The following is a 24,111-nucleotide window of genomic DNA, read 5'->3' as shown; positions in this document are numbered from 1 at the left end:
TGAATCAATAGCTAATAAGAACAAAATAAATAATTCTCCTTACTAGCAAAAGCTTGTTTCTTATTTCTTTAAATGCAAGGACAGTAGATTCTGACTCTTCTTACTGAGAGATTTTTTCATAACTGCTTTTTAATGCTGTAACATCTGCCTTGTTATACTGACTTATTGTTCCACAGATAATCACCACATACTGTAACACCACTAGTGTAATCACCTAATCATGTAACACAAAATTAATGCAAAAGGTTCCTTAAGAGAGTTTTTAAATGTAAAGTTGATTGTCTCCATGGAAATGTAGCCCAATACAGGTTTTTCCTCTGAGCTTCCTACTCTAGTATTATGTGCTAATCATGCACTTTCAGCCTTCTATTACATAGTAGTAGGCAAATGCTAATTACTGTTTGATCATTGGAGAGTTTAGATTGCTATGGACAATCTTGAAATTTTTCTAAGAAATATACTTAGGCTGAAATTCATGTCGATGAGAAGCTTGGAAGGTAGAGCTCCTCTTCCTCTCTTCATTTTAAGAGAGGCAGATATTACAATGCAAACCACATGCAGAGCTATTTGCATTAAAAGAAAAAGAACAAAGAATTCTATTGTTAAAAAGTTAATGATTTTGAATGCTGCAGCTGCTCCACGATAACCTTTTGCTTTGAGAAAAGGGTTTACTTGGTCATGTTTCCAATTTCAGAGAAAAACTGTAACCCTAGAGCCATATTATTTTTTTCTCAGATATCAACAATTTTCATCTATGTCCAGAAGACTTGAATATATATCTACTTACCTCAGATTTAGGCTTCCTTGTGTAAATCAAGAGTGCTACTTTCACTCTTTTTAAGGATACTGCATAACTATACAGTTTGAAGAGATGAGATCACAGACTAACTTGTGGACTGGAAAATAACCTTAGCTTATTGATAAGGACTTAATAAAACTGTTTAGTTTATTGAAAGGTTACTAGACTGCAGTTTGTATGCATTTGAATATGAAAACAGCAAACGGGAGATTTTGGCCAATATTCATTCATTCAAGAAATCCTTCAATGATGGGACAACTTAGGAACCTAATGAATTGCCCAAGATTATGGTGGATTAATCTGTTGCCTTATTATTTGGATGAGCTAAGGCACTGCAGTGACCAAGGTCTGAAAGCTGAACCCAGAAAATGTGAAATTGGAACCATTAATCAGGAACCATTAGAGAGCAGTGTATAAAACACACTGAATACACTGATTTATATGGAAGGGATTTTGGAAGGCACAGTTTCTCTGAACATTACAGTTTAGATTAAGCACAAACTATTTTACCACATGGTATCTGACTGTTGATCTTTTTTTATGGTCATATTTGTTTATGCAAGCAGTTCCCTTGATTTGAACTATACTACTTGCAGAGGAAGGTCTTATTCAGCACAGGCAGTACTGGTATAATCTGGCTATATGAGTCTATATTGCAAATATTAATGCTGCTTTTAGAAATGATAGTCATCTTGATAGTCATAATTCTCAGGGTTAATGGCTTCTTCAAACAAGTGCTTTGGGATACTGAGTTTCTTAAACCCTTTCCTAAGTAAACAACAGTGTCAGAGGTTGAGGGCAATGGGGGTTCTTCCTCTTCCCACAGCATGTTTTCTGGAGAGGAGTTAATCACCAAAATTTTACAACTGACTTTATCTGAAACTAGCCCTTGCACTTCTCAAATTGTGCCTTTCCTCTGGGCTCTAATTTCTTTCTTTAAAAAGACAGGTTAATAATAAAACCCACTATGGCATGTCAAGGTCTATGGGTCAACATATGTTCTTATTATCCTTCAGCCTCTGGATACTGTGAAAGCTGAATAGATACTGACACCTGATATTTTGGAAGGCAGGGCAGAAAGGCTCCTAACATCTCCTCTAGGAATGGGACAGCACAGAAGAGCCCCCTGCTCTTCCTCAGCATTGTAGTATTGATTTCTAAGTAAGTAATGTATCACACTAATGATTTTTATATTGGTTTCTTATTTCTCGACTGTACAAAACTGGGAAAATTTACTGGAATGATTTAATTGTTAGTATTTAAATGTGAATCTCACCCACTGAAGGTAATGCAGGAAATGTCATTCCAAGCAGCCTGCAAGAATAATTAATTCCTTTGCAATATTACTACATATTGGCTTTTAAAATGTTAGTAGCAATATTTACCCAGAGAAGAACAACACACCTCACAGTAAAGGCTGGTGATGAGGACTGTTTTATGCTGTGTCAAAAATAGACATTTGGAATAATCAGAAAAATTTCTGGCCTGGAGAAAATAGATATCAAAAAGAATATAAATATGTAAGTTTCAGGGCACTGCTTAATCAGAAGAAGGAACTCCCAGTATCTTCTATTTTCCCTCACTGTAATATATCAGATAGTGACACTGGATTATTGAAGTCTTCTCAAGTTGGTTACTACTTTTGCTAGGTATTGGAGGAGATGGACAATTTGCCTGTTTTGGTAGGTCAATAATTCATGACAGAACTCTCTACTGTGTCTTCCTCCCTCAGGAATACTTGGCAAAACCACAGGGGTCAACACACTTTTCACTGTATTTTCTTTAGTAATACATTTACCCAGGACCCACGGTAATATCATCCACTCGACGATGGTTGGTGGAGGTCCCTGCATGCTCAAGTCTGACCTGTCAATGTGCTGAGAGGCAAGCAACAGCAGAAACAGAAAAGTCAAGTAGGATGCAGTATGGCAGATAAATTTGATAAATGGCTTTCTGATGAACAGCCCTAATGGGCTTTTGGGAGCTATCAGGTAGCACACAGAGAAGACCGGGAAAAGGAGTCCGATCACAACACATGTCAACATCTTCACAGCCCAGTGTCGCCTCCTCCATCCAGGGAACTCATCATACCAGCGGGATGCAAGCAGCTGCTGGCAGTTGGGCTGAGCAACAAACTACAGAGAAAAGAAGAAAGGAGAAAGGTCAGTTCTTTGTTACCGCTGTAAAGTTATTTCCATGCTATGTATCTTACAATAAACAACTTCTGATAGAGATTTAAAAAAAAAAAAGAAAACACCGTCTGTGCAAGCCCATTCATACTGATAATACCAGTAAGATATGGCTGGATCAACCTTCCCTTCTTTCTATTTAAAATGTATAGTGCAAAGCCACCAAAATTCACTTTTCACAATAAAGACTGAATTCCCTGTCAGTTCAGTTCAAGGAGCCAATTGACTGTAAGACACATGCACCTCAAAAGCTGATTTCAAACTGAAAAGCCCTGTAAATATTTAATATTTGTCAGATAGCTTTTCGAAGAAGCTTTAAGTATATTCCAGGGGGTTATGTCACAGTTTTATTTTATCATTAGTTCTTATCTATCCAGTGCTTTATTTTATAAAGGTCCATACAGTAGCAGCATGCTAGACTTATAGAATCATAGAATTATAGAATAGGTAGTATGGAAAAGACCTTAGTATCATCTAGTTCCAGCCCCCTTGCCATGGACAGGGACACCTCACACTAAACCATGTCACACGAGGCTCCGTCCAACCTGGCCTTGAACACCACCAGGGATGGAGCATTCACAACTTCCTTGAGCATCCCATTCCAGTGCCTCACCACCCTTACAGTAAAGAACATCTTCCTTATATCCAATCTAAACTTCCCCTGTTTAAGTTTTAACCCATTACCCCTTGACCTACCACTACATCTCTAATGAAGAGTCCCTCTCCAGCATCCCTATAGGCCCCCTTCAGATACTGGAAGGCTGCTATGAGGTCTCCACACAGCCTATCTTCATACAGGAGGTGCTGCAGTCCCCTGATCATCCTCGTGGCCCTTCTCTGGACTTGTTCCAACAGTTCCATGTCCTTTTTATGTTGAGGACACCAGAACTGCACACGATACTCCAGGTGAGGTCTCACAAGAGCAGAGTAGAGGGGCAGGATCACCTCCTTTGACCTGCTGGTCACACTCCTTATGATGCAGCCCAGGATACGGTTGGCTTTCTGGGCTGCAAATACACTCTACCAGCTCATATTAAGTTGACATAACTTGACAAAAGAGATATAGAATAAAAGCAATATATGCATCAAAGAGAACCAGAATAGTTGCATTTTGCTAAAAAAAGGATTTTTCTTATGTTATTGTGGTGGGTTGACCTTAGCTAGATGCCAGGTACCCATCAAAGCCACTCTGTCACTCCTCTCATCAGTTACACAGGGAAGAGAAAATATAACAAAAGTCTCGTGGGTCAAGATAAGCACAGGAGAGATTACTCAGCAGTTACCATCACAGGTAAAATAGACTTGACTTGTTCAAATTAATTTTTTTCCAATCTGAGTAGCATAATGAGAAACAAACCCAAATCTTGAATGAACTTCCCCTCACCACTCTTCTTCTTGGGTTCAACTTCACTCACAGTTTTCTCTACCACTTTCCCACCTCCAGTTGGAATGGGCGTTATGGTCAGTTCATCACACATCTCTGCTGCTCCTTCCTCCTTTTCTGGGGCCGACTGGGGGAAACCCCAATGCTGGACCCTGTTTCAGTTCGTGATCCCAAGAGTGAAATTAAGATGCAAATGAGGTCAAGTACCATAATCGATTAGTTGGTTCATTACAAAAGACAATTATTATTAAAAAAAAAGGCAAATTATTGTAATAAAGGGGATAGTGATAGGACAGATTGGAAAAAAGGTAGAAAATGAAGCAAGGATTCAGGGCGCAGAGATAGTCACCACTGTGGATCCATCAGTGTCCTGGGGATCTACTGTCATCGTTGTTGGTGGTGGGAGTCCTTCAGGGTTTGTAGTTGGTATCGGAGCACAGTGCCCCCAAAGAGTCCATCGGAGGTGGGCATCCCCGTGAAGGCATCCTTCTGGAGTCCCCTTTAAGGTACCCCCTGAAGTGTGTCTCGTAAGTTGCCCTCATGGCAATATCTCATGGAGGGTGTCCCTCAGGGTCTGTAGTAGTCATTGGTGGAGAGTGTGCTCACGGAGGTGTCCTTTTGGAGTTATCCTCATGGCAACGGCTCCCTGGCGATGTGCCCTGGTGGACCAGTTTCCCTGGTCTTGCACCCAGCTCTTCAACTGCAGGTGTCTGCACACACACAGGTTTCTGCAACAACTCTTGGGATAATGGGCAGGAATTCCACACACCAATCTTTCAGGCAACGGACCAAAGATTCTTATATCAGCTCTTTCCCATTCATCCCTCAGGCAATGGATGGTGGAGTCCCAGTTCAACTCCTCACTCCCTTCTCTCAGGCAATGGGTGGAAGAGTCTTATCTGAACTCCTCCCACTCATCTCTGAGACAATGGTCCATGGAGTCCCATTTCAATTTCTCATACCAATCCTTGAGGCAATGGATGGAAGAGTCTTATCTCAGCTTCTCATATCAATCTTTGAGACAATAGACAGTGGAGTCTGATTTCAGATCAGTCTCACTCCTCAGTGGAGGACTCCTCACACTTTTCCCCTACTTCAGCATGGTGTCCTTTCCACAGGAGACATTCCTCCAGGAACTTCTCCAACATGAGTCCTGCCCATGGGCTGCAGTTCTTAACGACCTGCATAGGTCCCTTCCAGGGGTGCAGCCACAGAATCATAGGATCATAGAACAGTTAGGGTTGGTTTTCATGTGCCTTAGCATGCTTTCCATGAGAATCTGCTCCAATATTTTCCCATGCACAGAAGTGAGGCTGTCCTTCAGGCACAGACTGCTCCAGTGTTGGTCTCCCGTGGGGTCACAGCTCCTGAAAACAAATCTGCTCCAGTGTGGGCTCCTCTCTCCACAGTGCCACAGGTCCTGCCAGGAGCCTGCTCCAGCATGGGCTTCCTACAGGGTCACAGCCTCCTTCAGGCATCCCCCTGATCCAGCATTGCATCCTCCCTGGGCTGCAGGCAGGTATCTGCTCCACCATGGATCTCCATGGGCTGCAGGGGCAGAGTCTGCCTCACTATGTCTGCACCATGGCTGCAGGGGAATCTCTGCTCCAGCATCTGAGGCACCTGCTCTCCTCCATCTTCATTGGCCTTGGGGTCTTCAGAGCTGTTGCTCTCACAGTTCTTACTTCTCACTCCTCTCTTCTGCTGCAATTGCTTACATGTATTTTCCCCCTCTTCTTAAATATATTATCCCAGAAGTGCTGCTACTGGCACTGATGGGCTTGGCCATGGCCAGCAGTTGATCCAATTACCACAAGTAATTTCAGATTTGAATTCTAATTAAATGCACCTAGTTTGGGATTTTATATTGTTTTGATAATACTTATAAACACAGGAGCCAAGTTCCTTGTGGGTAATAATGGGTGACTTTTAAAAGATTCTGAAAACACCGGGATTACTACCAGTAGAAGACGCTATTTAGTCTGGAATGAAAGATTCTACATATGTCTGGATCTTGTCAGAAGTCTTAACCTGAGCCAAATCCAAACATGGTGTATGTTAATGAAACATCAGTGCTCTTAGCAGAGACATATTCACTTACCACACACTAGCACTGAGGCTGCCTCAGACTGATGTGAAAGACAAGAAAATTTACTCATAGTGTAAGCACCTTGAAAATAGTCTTAAAGAATAGTAATAGTGTTCTTTTCTACCAGGAAAAATGCATTTGCAAGGTTTCATACTGTTTGCTTCAAGATATAAGTGTTTGGAATATTTCGGTATACAGTTAAAGCAGATGTTTTCAAAGTTATGTTTTTGCCTACTTTTTAAGAGGGATCTCCCTAAAAAAAAATTCACCTCAATTTTCTTAGATAGATACAGATTAGTGCTTTGCTTAACTAGTGAAAACATATGACTCATGGACCAATTCCTGAGTAAGATATTTCTTCTTTTCTTTTTTTTTTTTTGGCCCCAGAGTGTGCCCAATAGATGTTTGTTTCCCCTTCTTATCTTCTTATTACATATCCTCTCACCTAGAAGTAATCAGTTCCTAAGCAAAAATAGAAATACTCTGTGACATTAATTTGCCAGTTCTGCATTGCCTATGCCAAAATATTTTCACTCTAGTATATTTTTTTCCTTAACTGTAGATATTACATTCTGAGGTATTCAAAGTATCTTTTGTACTGTCAGAATTCTGTTGTATATTATTTGACTTTGACATTGTCTCCCTATAATTAGCAATCAGCAAGTTTATGTTTTCACATTACAATTGCTTCCAATAGATTCCAGAATTTTGTAATTATATGAGGGATTTTGCTATAATGATAATTCCTCTTTGCACATCTTTAGCTCCTTCATAGAGTATGCCCATCTAAAAATGTTTTGGTACTCATTCTCTTAGCTGTCCTGCTGGGGACTGGTTCTTCCCTGAGACTGGTGAAGATCAGGAATTATTCACAGTGCCAATAAAAATAATCTGGTATAAATAATAGCAGAACCAGATTCTAGTGATATCTAAGCATATGCATATCTCAGAATTTAGTTTTCACTCCTGTTTAAACCTTACCTTTAGTTTTTCTGTAACACATATCCTTCAGTCAATATAAATGAAGATGAAATAACATGGACAATACTATTAACTATATATGTTCTTTATAGAAATAATACTTTTATAAGAATATTTTAATAAATAATATATCAAAAGAATAACTGAAGTCAGTTCTTCACTGTAGCACTGTATTACCTTTAAATATTTGTTTTATTCTATTAAGAAAGATGCAAATAAATGAAAAAAAGACCACTGTAACACAGTGCTCATTTTTACACTTCAAAAGCAGTCTAAAAAAATCTGAGGTACAAATTGAAACCCCATACTGAGATCAGTAGGTGGTTTAGTATATATACATAGAAAAATATGTGATTTGTCATCTCGAAAGCTGACAAAGGAAAATGATTTCCTTTTTGGCTGACATGGAAGTTATGCTGTAACACGAAAAACTATCCCCAATACCATTCTCTAACAGGGAACTGTTAAAGATCTGTCGGGGGGGGAGGCAGAAAAAAGAGAATGGTTATCATAAACTTTCTTAGTAAAACTTTTTCAAAATTATGGCCGGATTCTCTGTTGTGCTGGTTTTTACTGCCATTACAGCCAAGCTGGTAAGAAATGTTAGCTCTGAGGTCTGATGCTCTGCCACACACATTTACCAATGGTTGTGCTCCAGTTCAGCAAGACTTGAGCCAAAATACTTTTTATTTCTCTAGAACATTTTATTTTTGATATTTTACACATTTTCACAGATATTTAATGAAACCCCAAGCTCTTCTAGTTATTTTAACTTCAAATTTAGATGTCAAAATTCTCTATCTACTGGTTGTGAAAGCATGTTTGCTTGGCCATAATGACAGACTCAAGTCCCAGCCTCATTAAGCAGACTCCTAAATTTGGTAGATTGTTTCTCCCTTTAGAGATATCACTGCATATTTTCTGTATATCCCCCCCCCCCCCGAATACTTTTATGGATCTCAGCACTCTCTCTGTGAGGTCTGGCTAATTAAGAAAAATAACATTTAATTGCAATTTAAATGCTTTAATGCTATTGACTGGATCAGCGCTACATTTTCCTTTCTAAAAACTAGGGACCATGTTCTGGACTCCTCTAGGTATAGTTATACTGTCTATTTTCTGCCTCAGGCCAGAAACCCTGTCAATTCCTGTGAAACTTCTCAGGTCTATCCTCTCTAAGTCTAGTGCCAACTGGAGCAGACTGTTATTATAATCATAATTCTTACTGGACCCAAACCACTGGGTTAACTGTCCCTCATCTCTGCAGCTGTGTCATTAAGGGACCTACGCAGCTCATTTGGGATCAGAGCACCAGAGCACACCAGCTTGTATACTGCAAGGGCAACCTTCAGATCAGGTCCCTATAACAAAACAAATTCACAGCAAGGATGCCTTCATCATAAGATCCAGTCTTTACACTGCTCTCACCAGGAACAGCATACAATGCCATTTTTTAAAACTGTAATTATCCTATTGTTTAACTCCAAATATGAGGAGGAAGAAAACAAAAGAAAAAGAAAACATAAAAGTGAAAACTGAAATGCTTCATTAAAAGGATCAATGAACATTATTATAAAAACAATGACATTTCAGTTTGTAATTTTAACATTTAAAATTTCCTTCTGCCACATCAACACAAGCAGAAGTTCTTTGTTTGATTCATTGCTCCTTCTCACTAAAATGAATCAGCACAGAGAAAACTATTAAATATCTATTAAATAAGTCAAGTCTTATCTATAATTGCAGTGATTCTTTTTAATTTCTTAGAAAAGACAACAGCAACTGAAACTAGAACGCAGATCGTCAGAATCAGCTATGCATGAATAACCTTTTTAGACTTCCCAGTGGTAAAGAAAAGTGAATCAATTTTGGGGTTTTGGGATGAGTGTATAAAATAGCTCCAAACTTCAGGACTGGGATGCTGGCATAACACTTCTGGTTCCCATTCTAGGTAAGTATTAGACTCACCACAATAGAAAACAGTTTTGTAGGGGAAAACAATTAAAGAACCCCTTTAATTGTAAGTATCTGCAGATATAACATAACATGAACTTGCTTCTGTTATATTGCATCCCTATTTTTCCACACCTAGCTGGTGTATTTCCATGCATAGCAAACAAAAAATATGACTGATATTTCTATGCTAAGTCCTGTGCTTGGGACAGAATAACCCTGTGCAACAGCAACTGTACAGGATGGGATTCACCGTTCAGGAAGTAGCTTTGTAGAAAAGACCTGGAGAAACTGGTGAGTAAGAAGCTGAATACAACTGGGCCCATGCAGTACAAAAGTATAGTCCAAGCTGCAGTAGCCAAAGTATAGCAAACATGTCAACGTGGGTGATAACTCCCTTCTCCTTGGCACTTGTGAGACTACACGCGGAGTGCTGTGTCCTGTTTTGGGTCCCTTATTACAACAGAGGCATGAGCAAACTGGAATCCATCAGGGCACCTCAAAGAGGTTACAGGGCTGCCTCCATGATGCACAGGGAGAGAAGGGGGCTGCGTGTACTCACTCAAAAAGAGATTCATAGTGGGAACTCACAGTTATCTTACAGAAATGGAAGGGAGGGTATGGATAGAAGCAGGCTTTTCTCAGGACCACAATAAAGGATGAGGATTATCACAAGCTGCATCACAGGGAGTTCTAGTTTGATCTAAGGAAAATATTCATCCTCACTAGAACAGGAAGTTCTAGTTTGATCTAAGGAAAATATTCATCCTCACTGAGTGCAGCTAAGCACTGACACAGGTTGTCCAGGACAGATGCAGAATCTTCATTCCTGTAATTATTTAAAACTTGGTGGGGCAATTTTCTTAGCAACCTGATTAATCTTCAGTATTAGCCCGGTTTTGACCAGGAGGTTGGACTGAATGATCTTGAGACATAGCTTTCAACCAATTATTTTATATGACCCTAAAACCAATTAAACCATTAAGCATTAAACCAATCAGTGTTTTCTGGTGCGGCAAAATTTTTACTAAGAGCCCCAGTAATTGTCTTTATGGGTTTGAATTTCTTTATTTAGGTTTGAATTACTTCGCTGTGAATAGAAGGTTTTACTAAGATCTTTTTCACCATTGGTTATTCCCTTTCAAAAAAGGCAGAGCCTGTCTCATATCACTGAACCGAATTTTTGCCAAACAATACATAATACCATTCCAACTGTTCCAAACATTTGTGCTGTCATGATCTAGGCATCACGTGTGAGGGAAAAGACATAACAGTCAAAATATTTGCTTAGGTCTCTGTCACTTCAATCTTATTATTCCCATAGCAGTCCTCAGATAGCTCTGACACCAAGTTTGCTGTCTGCACCAAGAGTTTCTACAAAATAAACTAACTGATAAGAGAACAGTGGTTGATCATTCACCCAGTATTCATTCTAACACAGAATAAATTGACACTATAAACACATTTTGTTTATAATCTCAAAACTCCAAGTTCATTTTAGGACACTAAAATCAATATATACTCTAAGCATCTTCTTCAGGTAGAAATCACATATACTGTTCATAGCATACAGACCATGTAAATCATGTTATCAACTCAAACTGACTTGGAAATAAACAGCTACTTGAATAAAGAATAGTCTGTTGTCAGCCCCAGGGACTGCAAAAGCAAAAACCCCACACCTCTAGAACAACGAGCAGTTACCAGTAGCATGTTTCTTACATCCAAGCTGGTTTTGTGGTCTGTATTGGTAAGGCTTCTATGCATTAACTGGCAAGCCAGAAGTGGTTAGGATATGTTAGTTACAATCCCACTATATGACAGAATCAATTGCCTCACGTCCAGCTCATTGTACCACTTTGTCTACTTTTGTAGCTGCCATGTTGCTAAAAAGTTACAAATTATAAACCAAGCTTTCAAAAGTCATGAGGGAGCTGCAAATGTTGAAAGCAACTGAAGCACAGAACGCAGTGTGTGTTTAACTGGTGAAAAATTATCTGGCCACCCTGTTCCTCATTTATGCATTTTGTTGCAGAGGACAAACAAGGTAAAGACAGTCTTGGCTTCATTTTGTCTTATTGAACGTCTTTTCAGATTTAAGCATGATATTAAGCTACGTGGAAGAAACCTGGCTACAAAATTTTTCCATCCTTTTTTCTTTTTCCCCTCCGTTTTCAGGCTCTTTGCCTGTCATGTGAAAAGAAACCTTGGAGCAGTGACATTTTGTCATAGTGTTGAGGTTTATTTTCCCTGTAAAAGCAATGGTAATCACCTTCCATCAGCATCAGGAAAATTTATGTTTCCCTTTGTTAGCTTAGCTTTACAAGGTACCATCTGCATCCTGATGTGAATGATGGAGATGATCACAACTGTTCTTGACTCCAAGCTTATGCTGTTCTAGCCAAGTGATATGATAGCCAATAACAGAGTCATGTTGATCTCCAAGGTTTCCCACTTTCTTTATAAATAACTGCTTATTATGTGAAGCTTGTGTAGAACTGAAGATGCCAAAGTTCCCCAAAATCAGTGTAAATCCAGTTTTTGGAAAGCATAACACTCATTTGAAGGCTGACTGAATACAAATTAAGAGGGATGAGGGGAAAACAAAAACACAGAATGATTACAAAGACATTCAAATGAAATAAAGCAATAAACTGCATATTTTTCTCTTTAAAGTTCTCTACTAACGTTGTAGGGAGGTCTGGCTTTGTAGTTACATTAATACTAAGGAGCAGAATATATATAGTCACTCAATCTGCTTTTCTTTCTGTTCAAATACTTTAATTTTTTTCATCTTTAAATTCCTCTCCTTTAATTTGGCTGTGCTTATCGGAGAATGTTAAAGGATGAGAAATCACATCAATCACCCAGTTCCTGCATAAAAACTAAGCTGAAATGATAGGTCTTTGGCAATAATGATCAGTGAGCATCATTCTGTGACCATGTGCAAAATAAATGCATTTGAGGCTGTACAGATGTATCAATTCTATCAGTCAAGTGTGGCCTTCATGAACCTTCTTTCTGACATTTAGAGATGATTTTTTTTAATTTTTTCATTACTTTTACCATCCACTTTTCTTCACAGTTTTCCCTTAAATGAGTTCAGAGGCATTGCTCTTGAATGGCCAGTTCTCAGCCACTGTGTACAGCTTCTGCGGTTTAAACACAGAATAGAAATCTCAGGAAGAATTTCAAGGGGTATAATTGCTTGCTCAGAAGCCTTACTCTATGAAATAATTACTTAAGAATAGTTTGTGGTTGAAGAAAATTACCTTCTTTTGTGAACAATCCTAAGAAATACTGTGATTTCCCATAATGGGAAGAGACCTACACCAGCTGTTAAAGCAATTCTGTATATCCAGCATCTGCCAGTCTGGAGAAATAACAACAGGCCTTGGATAATTCTTTCCCCTTATGAAGTTCTGCTATGTGTGGCAAAACATAGTTTGGCATCACATATGAAATCCTGGAACCACTCTCAGTGTTCTCAAACAGAGATGTCTGAACACTGCTGTTTTCTTTCATGGTGAAGAACCAGAGCAATGAATCAATGAAGAGCCTTTGTTACTTCAGTTTTACATATGCATAACATTTAAGGATGTTCAGTCTACACCTAAACTGAAGAAATCAAACAGTGACTGAGTCTGAGCACTGGACTCCAGTCATTTCCACTACCTATTTTCTCTTGCCAGGTTCTGCTTTTGGACTTTCCAGCCCACTCTATGAAAGGTGAATCTGCAACTTGCTGTAGCCTGTTTGCATACAAATCTCTCAGTATCACTTGGTTTTAGGATCATGCCATGGTCTGCTTTCATTTAGCAGCACAGACAACAACTCAAAGACCAGTTTCTTACACAATATTTTACTGACTTATATGTTTCTGTGTTAGACTGGTGTTTCTAAAATTTACTGCATGCTCCTAGACACCCTGGGATAACCCAGGAGACTTTGTTTTCCCAGCTTCCATCCATAGCTATTTCTTACAGAGATGGAGTAGAATAGATTGGCTTATAGTTCCAGGTAAAGGAATACAGTTTATTTTAAAATGTGTCGGAAAATGACCATTTGCAAAAAGCTGGAGGTGGAAGAAGCAAATGTGGAATGATATAATGAAAGGCTGTGTTCCAGTCCTTGAAGGCTTGAGGCTACATTCTTTCTCAACAAATCACAGACAATTTGTTCACTGACAGAGAAATACACCCTATAAGCTGTTGTCACTGTCTGCATAAGATGCGTGCCCTAGGTTCTGCTCCAGCACGTCAGAAAGGGTACATTTCTAGGAAGGAGATGCTCTTTAATTCTTGTGAGAGATAGCTCACTGGTACTCTGAAGGAAGTATTTTCTTCTGCTTCCTTTGCACTCTTTTGTGGTGTTATGCAGATGTATTCTGGTCATATGCATGAAATCACAATTCCCTAAACTGAAATTCATTTGAAAATCAGACATATCTTATAATTAAGAATAAGAAACTTATTGTATAGTAAAGATAAGTGAATACAGAGAAAAAATCCCAAGCAAACCTATAAAACCACTGAAGACACTATGGGTTGTGCAGTTTAAATTTAGATTGCACAGGTATCTTTCCGATCCCTTGCATTTATACATATCATACAGGCATTAATGAAATCATCTGGCTAGAGGACTTCTGCCTTGACCCACAGGGAGGCTGGGTGATGTCTCCTGAGCTAAAGCCATGCTCAGTATCTTTTATTCTCCACAATATCCAGCCTGCAGCTGTAAAGGTCTCATGCTAAAACCCTTGAAAACTGCAGTCAGGGAAGCAGGAACCTGCTCTTTACCAAATAACTGTCAAATTTATTCCCATGACACACCCTTAGAATAGAATCATAGAATAGTTAGGGTTGGAAAGGACCTTAAGATCATCTAGTTCCAACCCCCCTGCCATGGGCAGGGACACCTCACACTAAACCGTATCACCCAAGGCTCTGGCCAACCTGGCCTTGAACACCACCAGGGACAGAGCATTCACAACCTCCCTGGGCAACCCATTTCAGTGCCTCACCACCCTAACAGGAAAGAATTCCTTCCTTATATCCAATCTAAACTTCCCCTGTTTAAATTTTAACCCATTACCCCTTGTCCTGTCACTACAGTCTCTAATGAAGAGTCCCACCCCAGCATCCCTATAGGCCCCCTTCAGATACTGGAAGGCTGCTATGAGGTCTCCATGCAGCCTTCTCTTCTCCAGGCTGAACAGCCCCAACTTTCTCAGCCTATCTTCATAGTGCAGCCTATCTTCAGAGTGCGCACTATCTTCATAGCTTACCTTCAGAGCGCACACTGCCGGCTCATGTTCATTTTCTCATCGACCAACACCCGCAAGTCCTTCTCTGCAGGGCTGCTCTCAATCTCTTCTCTGCCCAACCTGTAGCTGTGCCTGGGATTGCTCTGACCCAGGTGTAGGACCTTGCACTTGGCATGGTTAAACTTCAGGAGGTTGGCATCAGCCCACCTCACAAGTGTGTCAAGGTCCCTCTGGATGGCATTCCTTCCCTCCAGCGTATCAACCAAACCACACAGCTTGGTGTCATCAGCAAACTTGCTGAGGGCGCACTCAATCCCACTGTCCATGTCAGCGACAAAGGTGTCGAACAAGACAGGTCCCAACACCAATCCCCGAGGGATGCCACTCGTTACTGGCCTCCAGCTGGAAATGAAGCCATTGACCACAACTCTTTGCATGCGGCCATCCAGCCAGTTCTTTATCCACTGAGTGGTCCATCCATCAAATTGATGTCGCACCAATTTAGAGACAAGGACGTCGTGTGGGACAGTGTCGAATACTTTGCACAAGTCCAGGTAGATGACGTCAGCTGCTCCACCCCTGTCCATCAGTTCCATAACCCCATCATAGAAGGCCACCAAATTGGTCAGGCAGGATTTCCCCTTAGTGAAGCCATGCTGGCTGTCACCAAGCACCTTGTTGATTTTCATGTGCCTTAGCATGCCTTCCAGGAGAATCTGCTCCAAGATTTTGCCAGGCACAGAGGTGAGACTGACTGGTCTGTAATTCCCCAGGTCATCCATTTTCCCCTTCTTGAAAATGGGGGTTATATTTCCCTTTTTCCAGTCATCGAGAAATTCACCTGAATGCCATGATTTCTCAAATATGATGGCCAGTGGCTTAGCAACTTCATTCACCAGCTCCTTCAGGACCCGCGGATGGATTTCATCAGGTCCCATGGACTTGTGTAAGTTCAGGTTCTTAAGATGGTCTCGAACCAGATCCTCTCCTACAGTGGGCCCGAGGTCTTCATTCTCACAGTCCCTGCATCTGTCTTCCAAGACTTGGGTGGTGTGGCCAGAGCCTTTGCCAGTGAAGACCAAGGCAAAGAAGTCATTCAGAACCTCAGCCTTCTCCAAATCCAGGGTAGCCAGTTCTTCTGATAGCCTCCGGAGAGGGCCCACGTTGTCCCTAGTCTGTCTTTTATTCACTACATACCCACAGATTCCCTTCCTGTTATCCTTAACATCCCTAGCCAAGTTTAAGCGCTGAGGTGATGATGGTTAGACCCCCTTTCCTACGACTCACCGCTGCCTACTCTCTGCCAGTGAGCTCCAACCCTGAAGAAGCTATAGCTCTCCTGACTCCAGCCTCCATCAACACAATAAAAATCGTGATTTCACCATCATCCAAACACTTCAGTGAGAGGCAGAGAGGGTGGCAGCCAAAACAAACTGTACTTGGCAACTAAAATGTAATGTCAACTAAATCGCATTGTAATTGTCTAAGGAAACAGTGGCAGCACTCTAACTGTAAGCTCCTTTGGTGCTTAATTTCAGAACTTCAAAGATAACCCAACATCAGAGGGTTTAGTGAGGGATTTTAGAAACCCCAGCAAGGGATCTAACTCACACACCCCCTAAGTCTCTAAGCTGCCTCTCTTGGCAGCTCACAAAGGCAAAAAGTCGCCTCCTGTTTTGAAAAGACTTGATGGCAGATATATCTTACTACTTCTTTGGGGAAATGTTCTTCCTTTTCTGAGCTACTGAACTTGCTGGACTTGTTATAAAACCCAACTTTACCATGGAAATTGAGGGAGGATAGAAGCCAAAGGACTAGAGGCTGAGAGAATAATATTTATGTTTGTACTGGCAGAGAATTTATATTGGCAGTGTTATGACTCTGGTCAATTTACATTAATTGTATTTATGAAGGAAGAAAAGCAGAAAAAAAGGGAACTTCTTAGGCTTAATTTTCTTTTTGAAAATTACAGAGTAGTAATTTTCACCTAACTGTTTTGAGATATATTATCATATTTGTTGAAAACTTTGTAGAGGAAGAATAATATACAACTGCTAAATAATCCATTGTTTGGTTTTTTTTTTTTGTTGCTGTTTTTCTTGCTTTTACTTCTAGTACTAAGTATTTGTGTTCTGTTCCGGGGGGGGGGGGGAAATACCCATAAACTGAACACTTTCATATTCTATCTTCGCATGTAATAAATAATTTTATACTGATCTATCCTTTTCCTTCCTTAATAATTTGAAATTACATATCACCTGGTTATTTCAAACTCATTGAACTATATCTAATGTTAAATATCCCTGGAGTACTGCTCCAAAATTAACAACAGCAATATTCTTTCTGGTACCCTTAATAGGTGTTAAGGGTTAAGAAGAAGGAAAATGTTTCTCTCTTTATGCTTCTAGCTGAAATGCCAGGGTATAAACTGGCAAACATGTATGAGAAAGACTAATGTGGCCAGATTTCTTAACACCATAGAAGAAGAAATATGCAAGTATCTGTCATCCTCTGTACACCTGATGACAGCTTCACAGAGACTTCAAAGCATGCTTGCTACAATGCATACGGCTTCATGGTTCCTGTCATCAGACTCTGAATAATTCAGGCTAGAATGTATCTCATGAAGTCTCTTATCCAATCGTCTGCTCCAACCAGGGTCACCTATAAGATCAGACTGGGTTGCTCAAGCCTTTATTCAGTTGAGTCTTGAAAATCTCCAAGGATGGAGACAGCACAACCTATCTGGAAAACCTGTTCGACTGACTGTCCTCATGGAGAAAACCTTTTTCTTTCTATCAAGCCTGACCTTTTCTTTTTGCAATGGATGCCCATTGTTTATAGTCCCTCCACAATGAATCATTGTACAGAGCCTGGCTCCATGTCCTTGATGACTCCCTGTAGTCACTGGAGGGTGATGTTGGTTCCCCTTGATGACATCTTTGCTCCAGGCTGAACAGGCCCTGCTCCTTCAGATCCTCCTCAAGTGCTCCAACCCCACCATGTCAGTAGCCCTCCACTGAACTTGCTCCAGTTTATTGATGTATCTTTTGGTTTTTGGGACCCAAAGCTGGATGTAGTATCAAGATTTGATTGAATGAGTGCTGACTAGAGTGGGACAATCACTTACCTCAATACACTACTTGTATTCTTGTTAATACAGCCCAGGTAATGGTTATCCTTCTTTGCTGCTGGCCCTTGTTCAGCTGGAGGTCCTCCCAGTTCCTTTTCTGCACTGCAGCCAGGCAGGCAGTCCCCAGCCTATGTCACTTCAGGGGTTTCTTCCCTTCAAAGTTCAGGACTTTGCACTCGTCCTTGCAGAACTTCACAAGGGTCCTGTCAGCCTGTTCCCCTAGCCTGTCTTGGTCTCTCTAAAAAGCAGCCCTGCCTCAAGGATATCAGCTGGTGTTTCTCACTTGGTGTTGTCTTCAAACTTTTCAAGACTGGATCTTCTCCTTGTTACTGATAAATCTTGCAGCACTGAAGAGTTTTTACTTGTCTTCAGGTAGAGGATGACACATTAATCACAACCCTCTGAGCTTGACCAACCAACCTGCTTTTTACCTAACTTGTTCTTCCATCTGGTGTGTAACATTCTAATTTGGATAAAACAATATAGTGATAAATAGTGCTGAAAGCCTTGCTAAATTCAGGGTAAAAGACATCTCTCTGGCCACAAATCTAGTTAGGGTCCAAGCAGTGCTTCTGTGGTCAGATATGTATACTCTAACTGAAAAAGCTGCAAGAGAAAAGCAAGCCAACTTAAACCAATATACTTGTAAGTACTGATAAGGTCTTGATTAACCATCATTTCTACACTGTAATTTGCAATGATTATACCTGGAAAGATCTGTCACTGAAAACAAAATGTACTCCTACTCCCAGACTACAGAGCAATAAAAAATAAATAAAGAGCAAAGCGCAAGTTTTTAGACAGGTTAGGAAGACCTAACCTTAATTTATGGTAATGAAAATTATGATCTCTCTTTCTTCAAGTGTGAATATGCTACTCACCTTTAATCTGATTTGACTAATATCAAAATATCGGTGTTCAAGGCCAGGTTGGACAGAGCCTTGGATGACATGCTTTAGTGTGAGGTGTCCCTGCCTATGGCAGGGGGTTTAGAACTAGATAATCTTATGGTCCTTTCCAACCCTAACTATTCTACAATTCTATGATTCTAATATATTTGTATTGAGAATAGGGCTACATGCAGTGAAAGAAAATGTCTTTTATTTCAAGATTTTGACTGATTTTTGATAAGTTCACTACAGGTTTCCAGCTTTGGAAATAATGATAAAAAAATGGCTCAACACAAGTGGAATCTTGCAGTCTGTCATAGCTCTAATAACAGTTATCTCCTGCAAAAGTTTCCATGTAATTTTGAGGATCTTCATGTAAAATTGAGAATTTTTTCCTCAGACTAAGCCTCTAAAATGTAGCTTTGCATGATGCTTACTTGCCCACATGAAATCTGAAATTATCACCCAATCTCTGCATATTGGTGAAAAAAAAGTCTAGCATGGCATGATGTGACCTCCCAAACACCTGATTTTGCTAGGAGGAAGGTGCCACCTGCACAAGCGTTATGAGTCCTATAAAGCTATCTTTCAAGGACACATTGCCAGCTCCTCTGTAAGGTGGATAACTGGATAATGGTGGTCAAAGAGAAGTTACGTTTCATTGAAAAGTCAGGTTCAATAACTTTTTCTTGACCTTAGTCCAGTGAACTCTGAAGCTTGCATACTTCTGTTCAAATTGCTGGCTCTCAATCTGTGTGTAGTTCACGTCCAGAAAGATTAAACTACTTAGGAAGAGCTGATCTGAGACTGTTTGACCATTTCTATAACCCAAACACAACCTGTCCAGACTGCATGAGTGAGGCCTTGTCCCAAAAGCAAGACAGACTTTTACTATAGAATCATGGAATCATAGAATGGGTTGGGTTGGAAGATACCTTAAAGATCATCCTTTCCCCTCCAACAAACTCTACAGTGAGTCTAAGACTATGTCTAAATATGTAACTGTATATAAACAATATTAAGAAGTCTTAGTGGGAAACTTGGTTTCTCTCTGAATTTACCTGCTAAGGCAGACCCTTAGAACACACCATACACTAGAAGGGATTCCTGTAAACAGGTTCATGTATTTCAGCTTAAGCGGCTTTTTAAGTTCTCAGAACAACAGAATATCAAGACTTTAAAAAATTCACTTTGGCCCAATGTTACCTACTTGCTATTCTTCTTTAAGGATTTTACCTTCTTTTTTAGCTTGTACAACACATCTAGTTATCCCATGTTTCCTCTGCAAGAAGTTTAAATAACATAGGTAATGACAAAACTTATTTTGCTTTTAGATGGCCTGAGTTGCTGTTGGAGATGGCTGTCTCCTCCCATTGACTATGAAGGAGCCCAAGGCTAGGCTGCTGACACTGGTACCTTAGTTGAATACCTGTGATTATGTGGAACGAGTCAGGGACTCATAAACAAACACGCTACAGGAATGGCTATTTTTATTTTCTTTCTGCATACTATTAAGAAGGTAGAAAAAAAGAGTCTAAGCCTTGAACTAATTTTGTTGATAATGTGTCAAACCTTTTTTACCTTCTATTAGATTTTCAGCTTGTCTTAACGTCAAATACTGTGTAATTGAGTCGTCTTTTTGTGAACCATAATGGAGCTGCTAATGAAGCCCTTCAGGTTAGCTATTTAAAACAACCTCTAATTGAAATGACTACATTACCTTGGTAATTAAATATTATTATCTTTTCTGCACAGCAGGCAGAGTAAAATGTTTACTTTTCCTCTTCATCCACCTAAAAAGCCTAATGAGCTTGATCCTGTACTTGAGCAAACAGAGCATAGACATGCTGCATTGGTCTTTCTCTTCCACAGATGTTAAGGACCCTCACGTCTTTTCCAATATTATTCAGGAAAGAAACACATTCAAAGCATAAACCCTATGATTTGATGTAATAGAGAACATGCCAGAGCATGTTGAGCTCTGATTTCTTTCTTCTCTTATTCATATGCATTCACCTTTGGCTGTCCCCTGATGTTCAAAGCATTCCACAAAATCCTTCATTCCTAAATCCTTGCTTGTTTGCAAGTACTCGCTAAGAACTGAGCCTATTTTATCCCTAGCAAAAAAGTTTCTGCTTTCTTAAAATATTTCCTCAAAATGTCTTACTTTTTCAAAATATCTCAACAATAATTTATTTAGCTTTTTGCCTTGCTAAAATTTTGCATCTTTCACTAGAGGAGTTATTTTATATGAGTACAATAATGGAAACAGTAAATATCAAATTAGAATTGCAGGACCTGAGTTAAAGAAAAAAGTTTTTTAAAAAAGCATAAACCCCACTATTTGGAGAGTCCACAGAGATTACAGAATTCAAGCCAAGAATGAAACTGAAAACTAAGTGGATATACTGATGGAGAAGAATAGAGAGGAGGCAAACAAACACAGAAACTTCAGTAGCTGGCACCGTCAATTACTGCTATTGCAATGATATGTACTGCTATTGTGATGCCATGTGATGCTATTCAGCCACATATACAGAGGACAGGGAAATTCACCTCCAGAATGGACACAAAGTTGTATGGAGCTATAAAAGACTAGTGCTAAATCACTGGAGAGTAAAGAAACCATTCTTACCAAAACACACAGCTGTGTGTCATGTTCCCTAAAGAATACTGCCGGTTGCTGTTGTATATGGTATTGAGAAGCAAATGACTGTATAAAATAGCAATGCTAAAAGGCATTTTGCTTGATGACAACATTTCAGAGAATCTCAGAATGTTGCAAAACTGGGCACCCAAGTTGAAATAAATTTCATTATAACTTTAGCTATAGAAAATTAAATCTAATACAATCATCAGGACCTCTCTTCACCAGCCAATGGTAGTTGCAAAAGGTAAATAATCTCATTATGAAAATATATGAATAAAATTATGACTAACATAGAATAGGGATGCAGTCTGACGCTGAAACACCTAAATTTAGACATAAGTAGTGTGCCTTACTCCACTGTGTTCCCATCATCCATGACTGTCTAGTTAATACAGTCAATGGATCCTAAGGAGAAATTACCTTACATCTGGAAATGTAATTGTTACCTACATGCAGAAATCTAGTGATGTTTCAGATGTCCTGAAGTATGCTAGCCTGTGGTTCCTTGTCTGGAACAGCACATATTCCCTATATGTATTGTGCCATACCTATCAGCTCTGTTTATTCATCCCAGATAGGTTGTCTCAAATAACATTTGTCAGCAGTGCTTAGGAAACTAAATTGATCACTAGTGTCTGTTCAGCTGAATCACGCTCTAGGACCCATTGATTATAAATTAGTGAGTTCAAAAGGAGCTTATCCACCTAGCTGACCTATACACAACAGGTAGACCTGCATCTTTCCTGCCATTTGACATGGCCAAGTATATCCAAGTAATCTGTACAAAACTGAGATACATGACACAGGAAATATGCATTATTGTAGAAAGAAAAACTGTTGATCTATTGAATCCATGAAAGACCTTCTAATGTGGAGTGTGCAGGATGTGATGTGGACAGGAACAGTCTGAAACTTCAATTATTTGGGGATTGGTAAGCATTTGCCTAAGCAGTTACATATCACATAAGCAGATCAGTTCCTGAGTGTGTCTGCAAAGCATGACATGCAGCACATATAACCTGCTAAATAATCTACTTCCATTATTGTGAGATCAAATTTAACAAAAATATAACTGAAAAAAATATAGTGTTCTCTCTGTTTACTGTGGTTCAGCGTGCCATCACACTGCTTTTAAAGTCAAGACTTGTAAATTTAGCACCATATAAATGTAAGTGAAATTACCTTGAGTTAAGCAACATAGAAGTAAAAGAAAGACTGCTTACAGTCTATATTCATTAATGACAGTAATGAAATAAAATTGATTTATTTAGACAACAAAACTGGAAAGCTTTTCATAATCTTTTAGTAAAAACTCAGCATGCACTCTTTTTTCCTCCATCCTTCCTTCAGTCCCCATGACAGTACTTAGCAGATATTGATGTGTTGTTTTCCAGACAACTGAAGCTGTAACTAACAATAGCACTTTCTTCTGCAGTTTTGCCCTCAAAAGGCATAATTCTTACTTTGTTGCCATATTTTAAAATGAAGTCATGAATTTATTTTAAGGTAAAGAACTGAATGACACTGTATTCACAGAAGCAAACAAAGAAAAATTCCCTTTCTTATCCCAAGAAGACATTCTCAAATACAAACTTTAAAAAGCCCTCAAAATTTCATTGAAGCATAAGAAATAGAGCAGTTCTATGGCAGATCTAAGCAGGAAATTTATGAAGCAACACAAAAGCAGAAAGCTTTACTATTTTACTCTTGATAGCTACGGCCTACAACAAAAACAAGGGGCAGAGAGGGAAGAGAAGATTGCACTGTGGACATCTGGTAAAGAGCAGGTAGATTAGAAGTACCAACAGACGGGCCTAAAGCAAGATTGTTTTGGCTGTCTTATTTAATTATTCAATAAACATTTATCTTAATGGAGGGCATCCTGCAAAGCAGTGGAAAAAAAATCACACTCTAGCAGCATACAGAAGTTTCAGCCAGCATGTTCAAATATGCCTTGGTTAAGCTATCACTCTAACCTGGGCCAATTGAACCTATCAGAGGCACAGAAAGGTTAGATCTTGAACAGGAGGTCAGAAGGCTTTGTGTAAGAGCTTCCTACAAGACAAGTGACACAGGAGGGGCTGCTTGAGAGTGTTCTGGGAGCTAGGAAACACTAAAAATAGAAAGGGGTTAAATACTCCTCTATGAGTTAAATGCCTGTATAAGCTGTCATGCTGCAAGGGCAGTTAATAAAGCTGAAAAAATACTAAGTATTAGAAAGTCTTGGGCTTTGCCAAAATGACTTGCAGTGAGGAGTGAAGCACAGCTGCTTCTGCAGCTATAGCAGAAGGTGTGGTGATCATGAAGGACGAGCTGCCTAAGGAAGTGGAGTGGAAGCAGCAGGGAATGGATAACGGAGGCCACAGGAGGAACGGTGGCAACCCACAGAGGCAAATCCCACCACAGCTCAGTCTGGGGCTCATCACCCAGTAAAACTAATTAATCTTAGCTGTGTGTTACACGCTCTTGCAGGGGTGGAAGAACAGTCAGATCCCCAGAAGGGAGGAAAGAGGGCTGTAAATTCCTATAGCTATAGATTCACATTCAAAATGAAATAATGTGCACTACCTTATTTATTCACCTTGTTCAAGATTTTTTCTCTAAAATATTGTTTGATAATAAAATGTATTGTTATTGTAAGCAGAAAAAAAAATAATTTATGGTGCTAAATATACCCCAATTTTGTAGGGAAGCTTGTAGTGCATTAGTAGTGCCTCCTTCAAACTGAAAGCCAGCTTATGTTCCTGCCAGTCACATTCTAACAGAAGGGCTGTGCA

The 24,111-nt window shown here is 39.7% G+C and overlaps 1 protein-coding gene across 2 annotated transcripts in view; it reads right to left on the bottom strand.

Moving 5' to 3' along the window:
• The window catches only part of TRPC4 (transient receptor potential cation channel subfamily C member 4), a 140,687-nt gene that overhangs the window by 34,217 nt on the left and 82,359 nt on the right, over window positions 1-24,111 (bottom strand). For both annotated transcript variants that reach the window (XM_061457471.1, XM_061457469.1), the window contains one exon: window positions 2,598-2,934. In XM_061457471.1, the coding sequence (XP_061313455.1) occupies window positions 2,598-2,934 (337 nt within the window). The remainder of the gene's footprint in view (window positions 1-2,597; window positions 2,935-24,111) is intronic.

This window comes from Pezoporus flaviventris, unplaced genomic scaffold (genome assembly GCF_033815535.1).
Source record: "Pezoporus flaviventris isolate CSIRO_AGI_PZ_B2104156 unplaced genomic scaffold, CSIRO_AGI_Pfla_v1 ptg000025l, whole genome shotgun sequence".
NCBI lineage: Eukaryota > Metazoa > Chordata > Aves > Psittaciformes > Psittacidae > Pezoporus > Pezoporus flaviventris.
The sequence above is the reverse complement of the archived record's forward strand: the minus strand, read 5'-3'. Positions and strand labels throughout refer to the sequence as shown.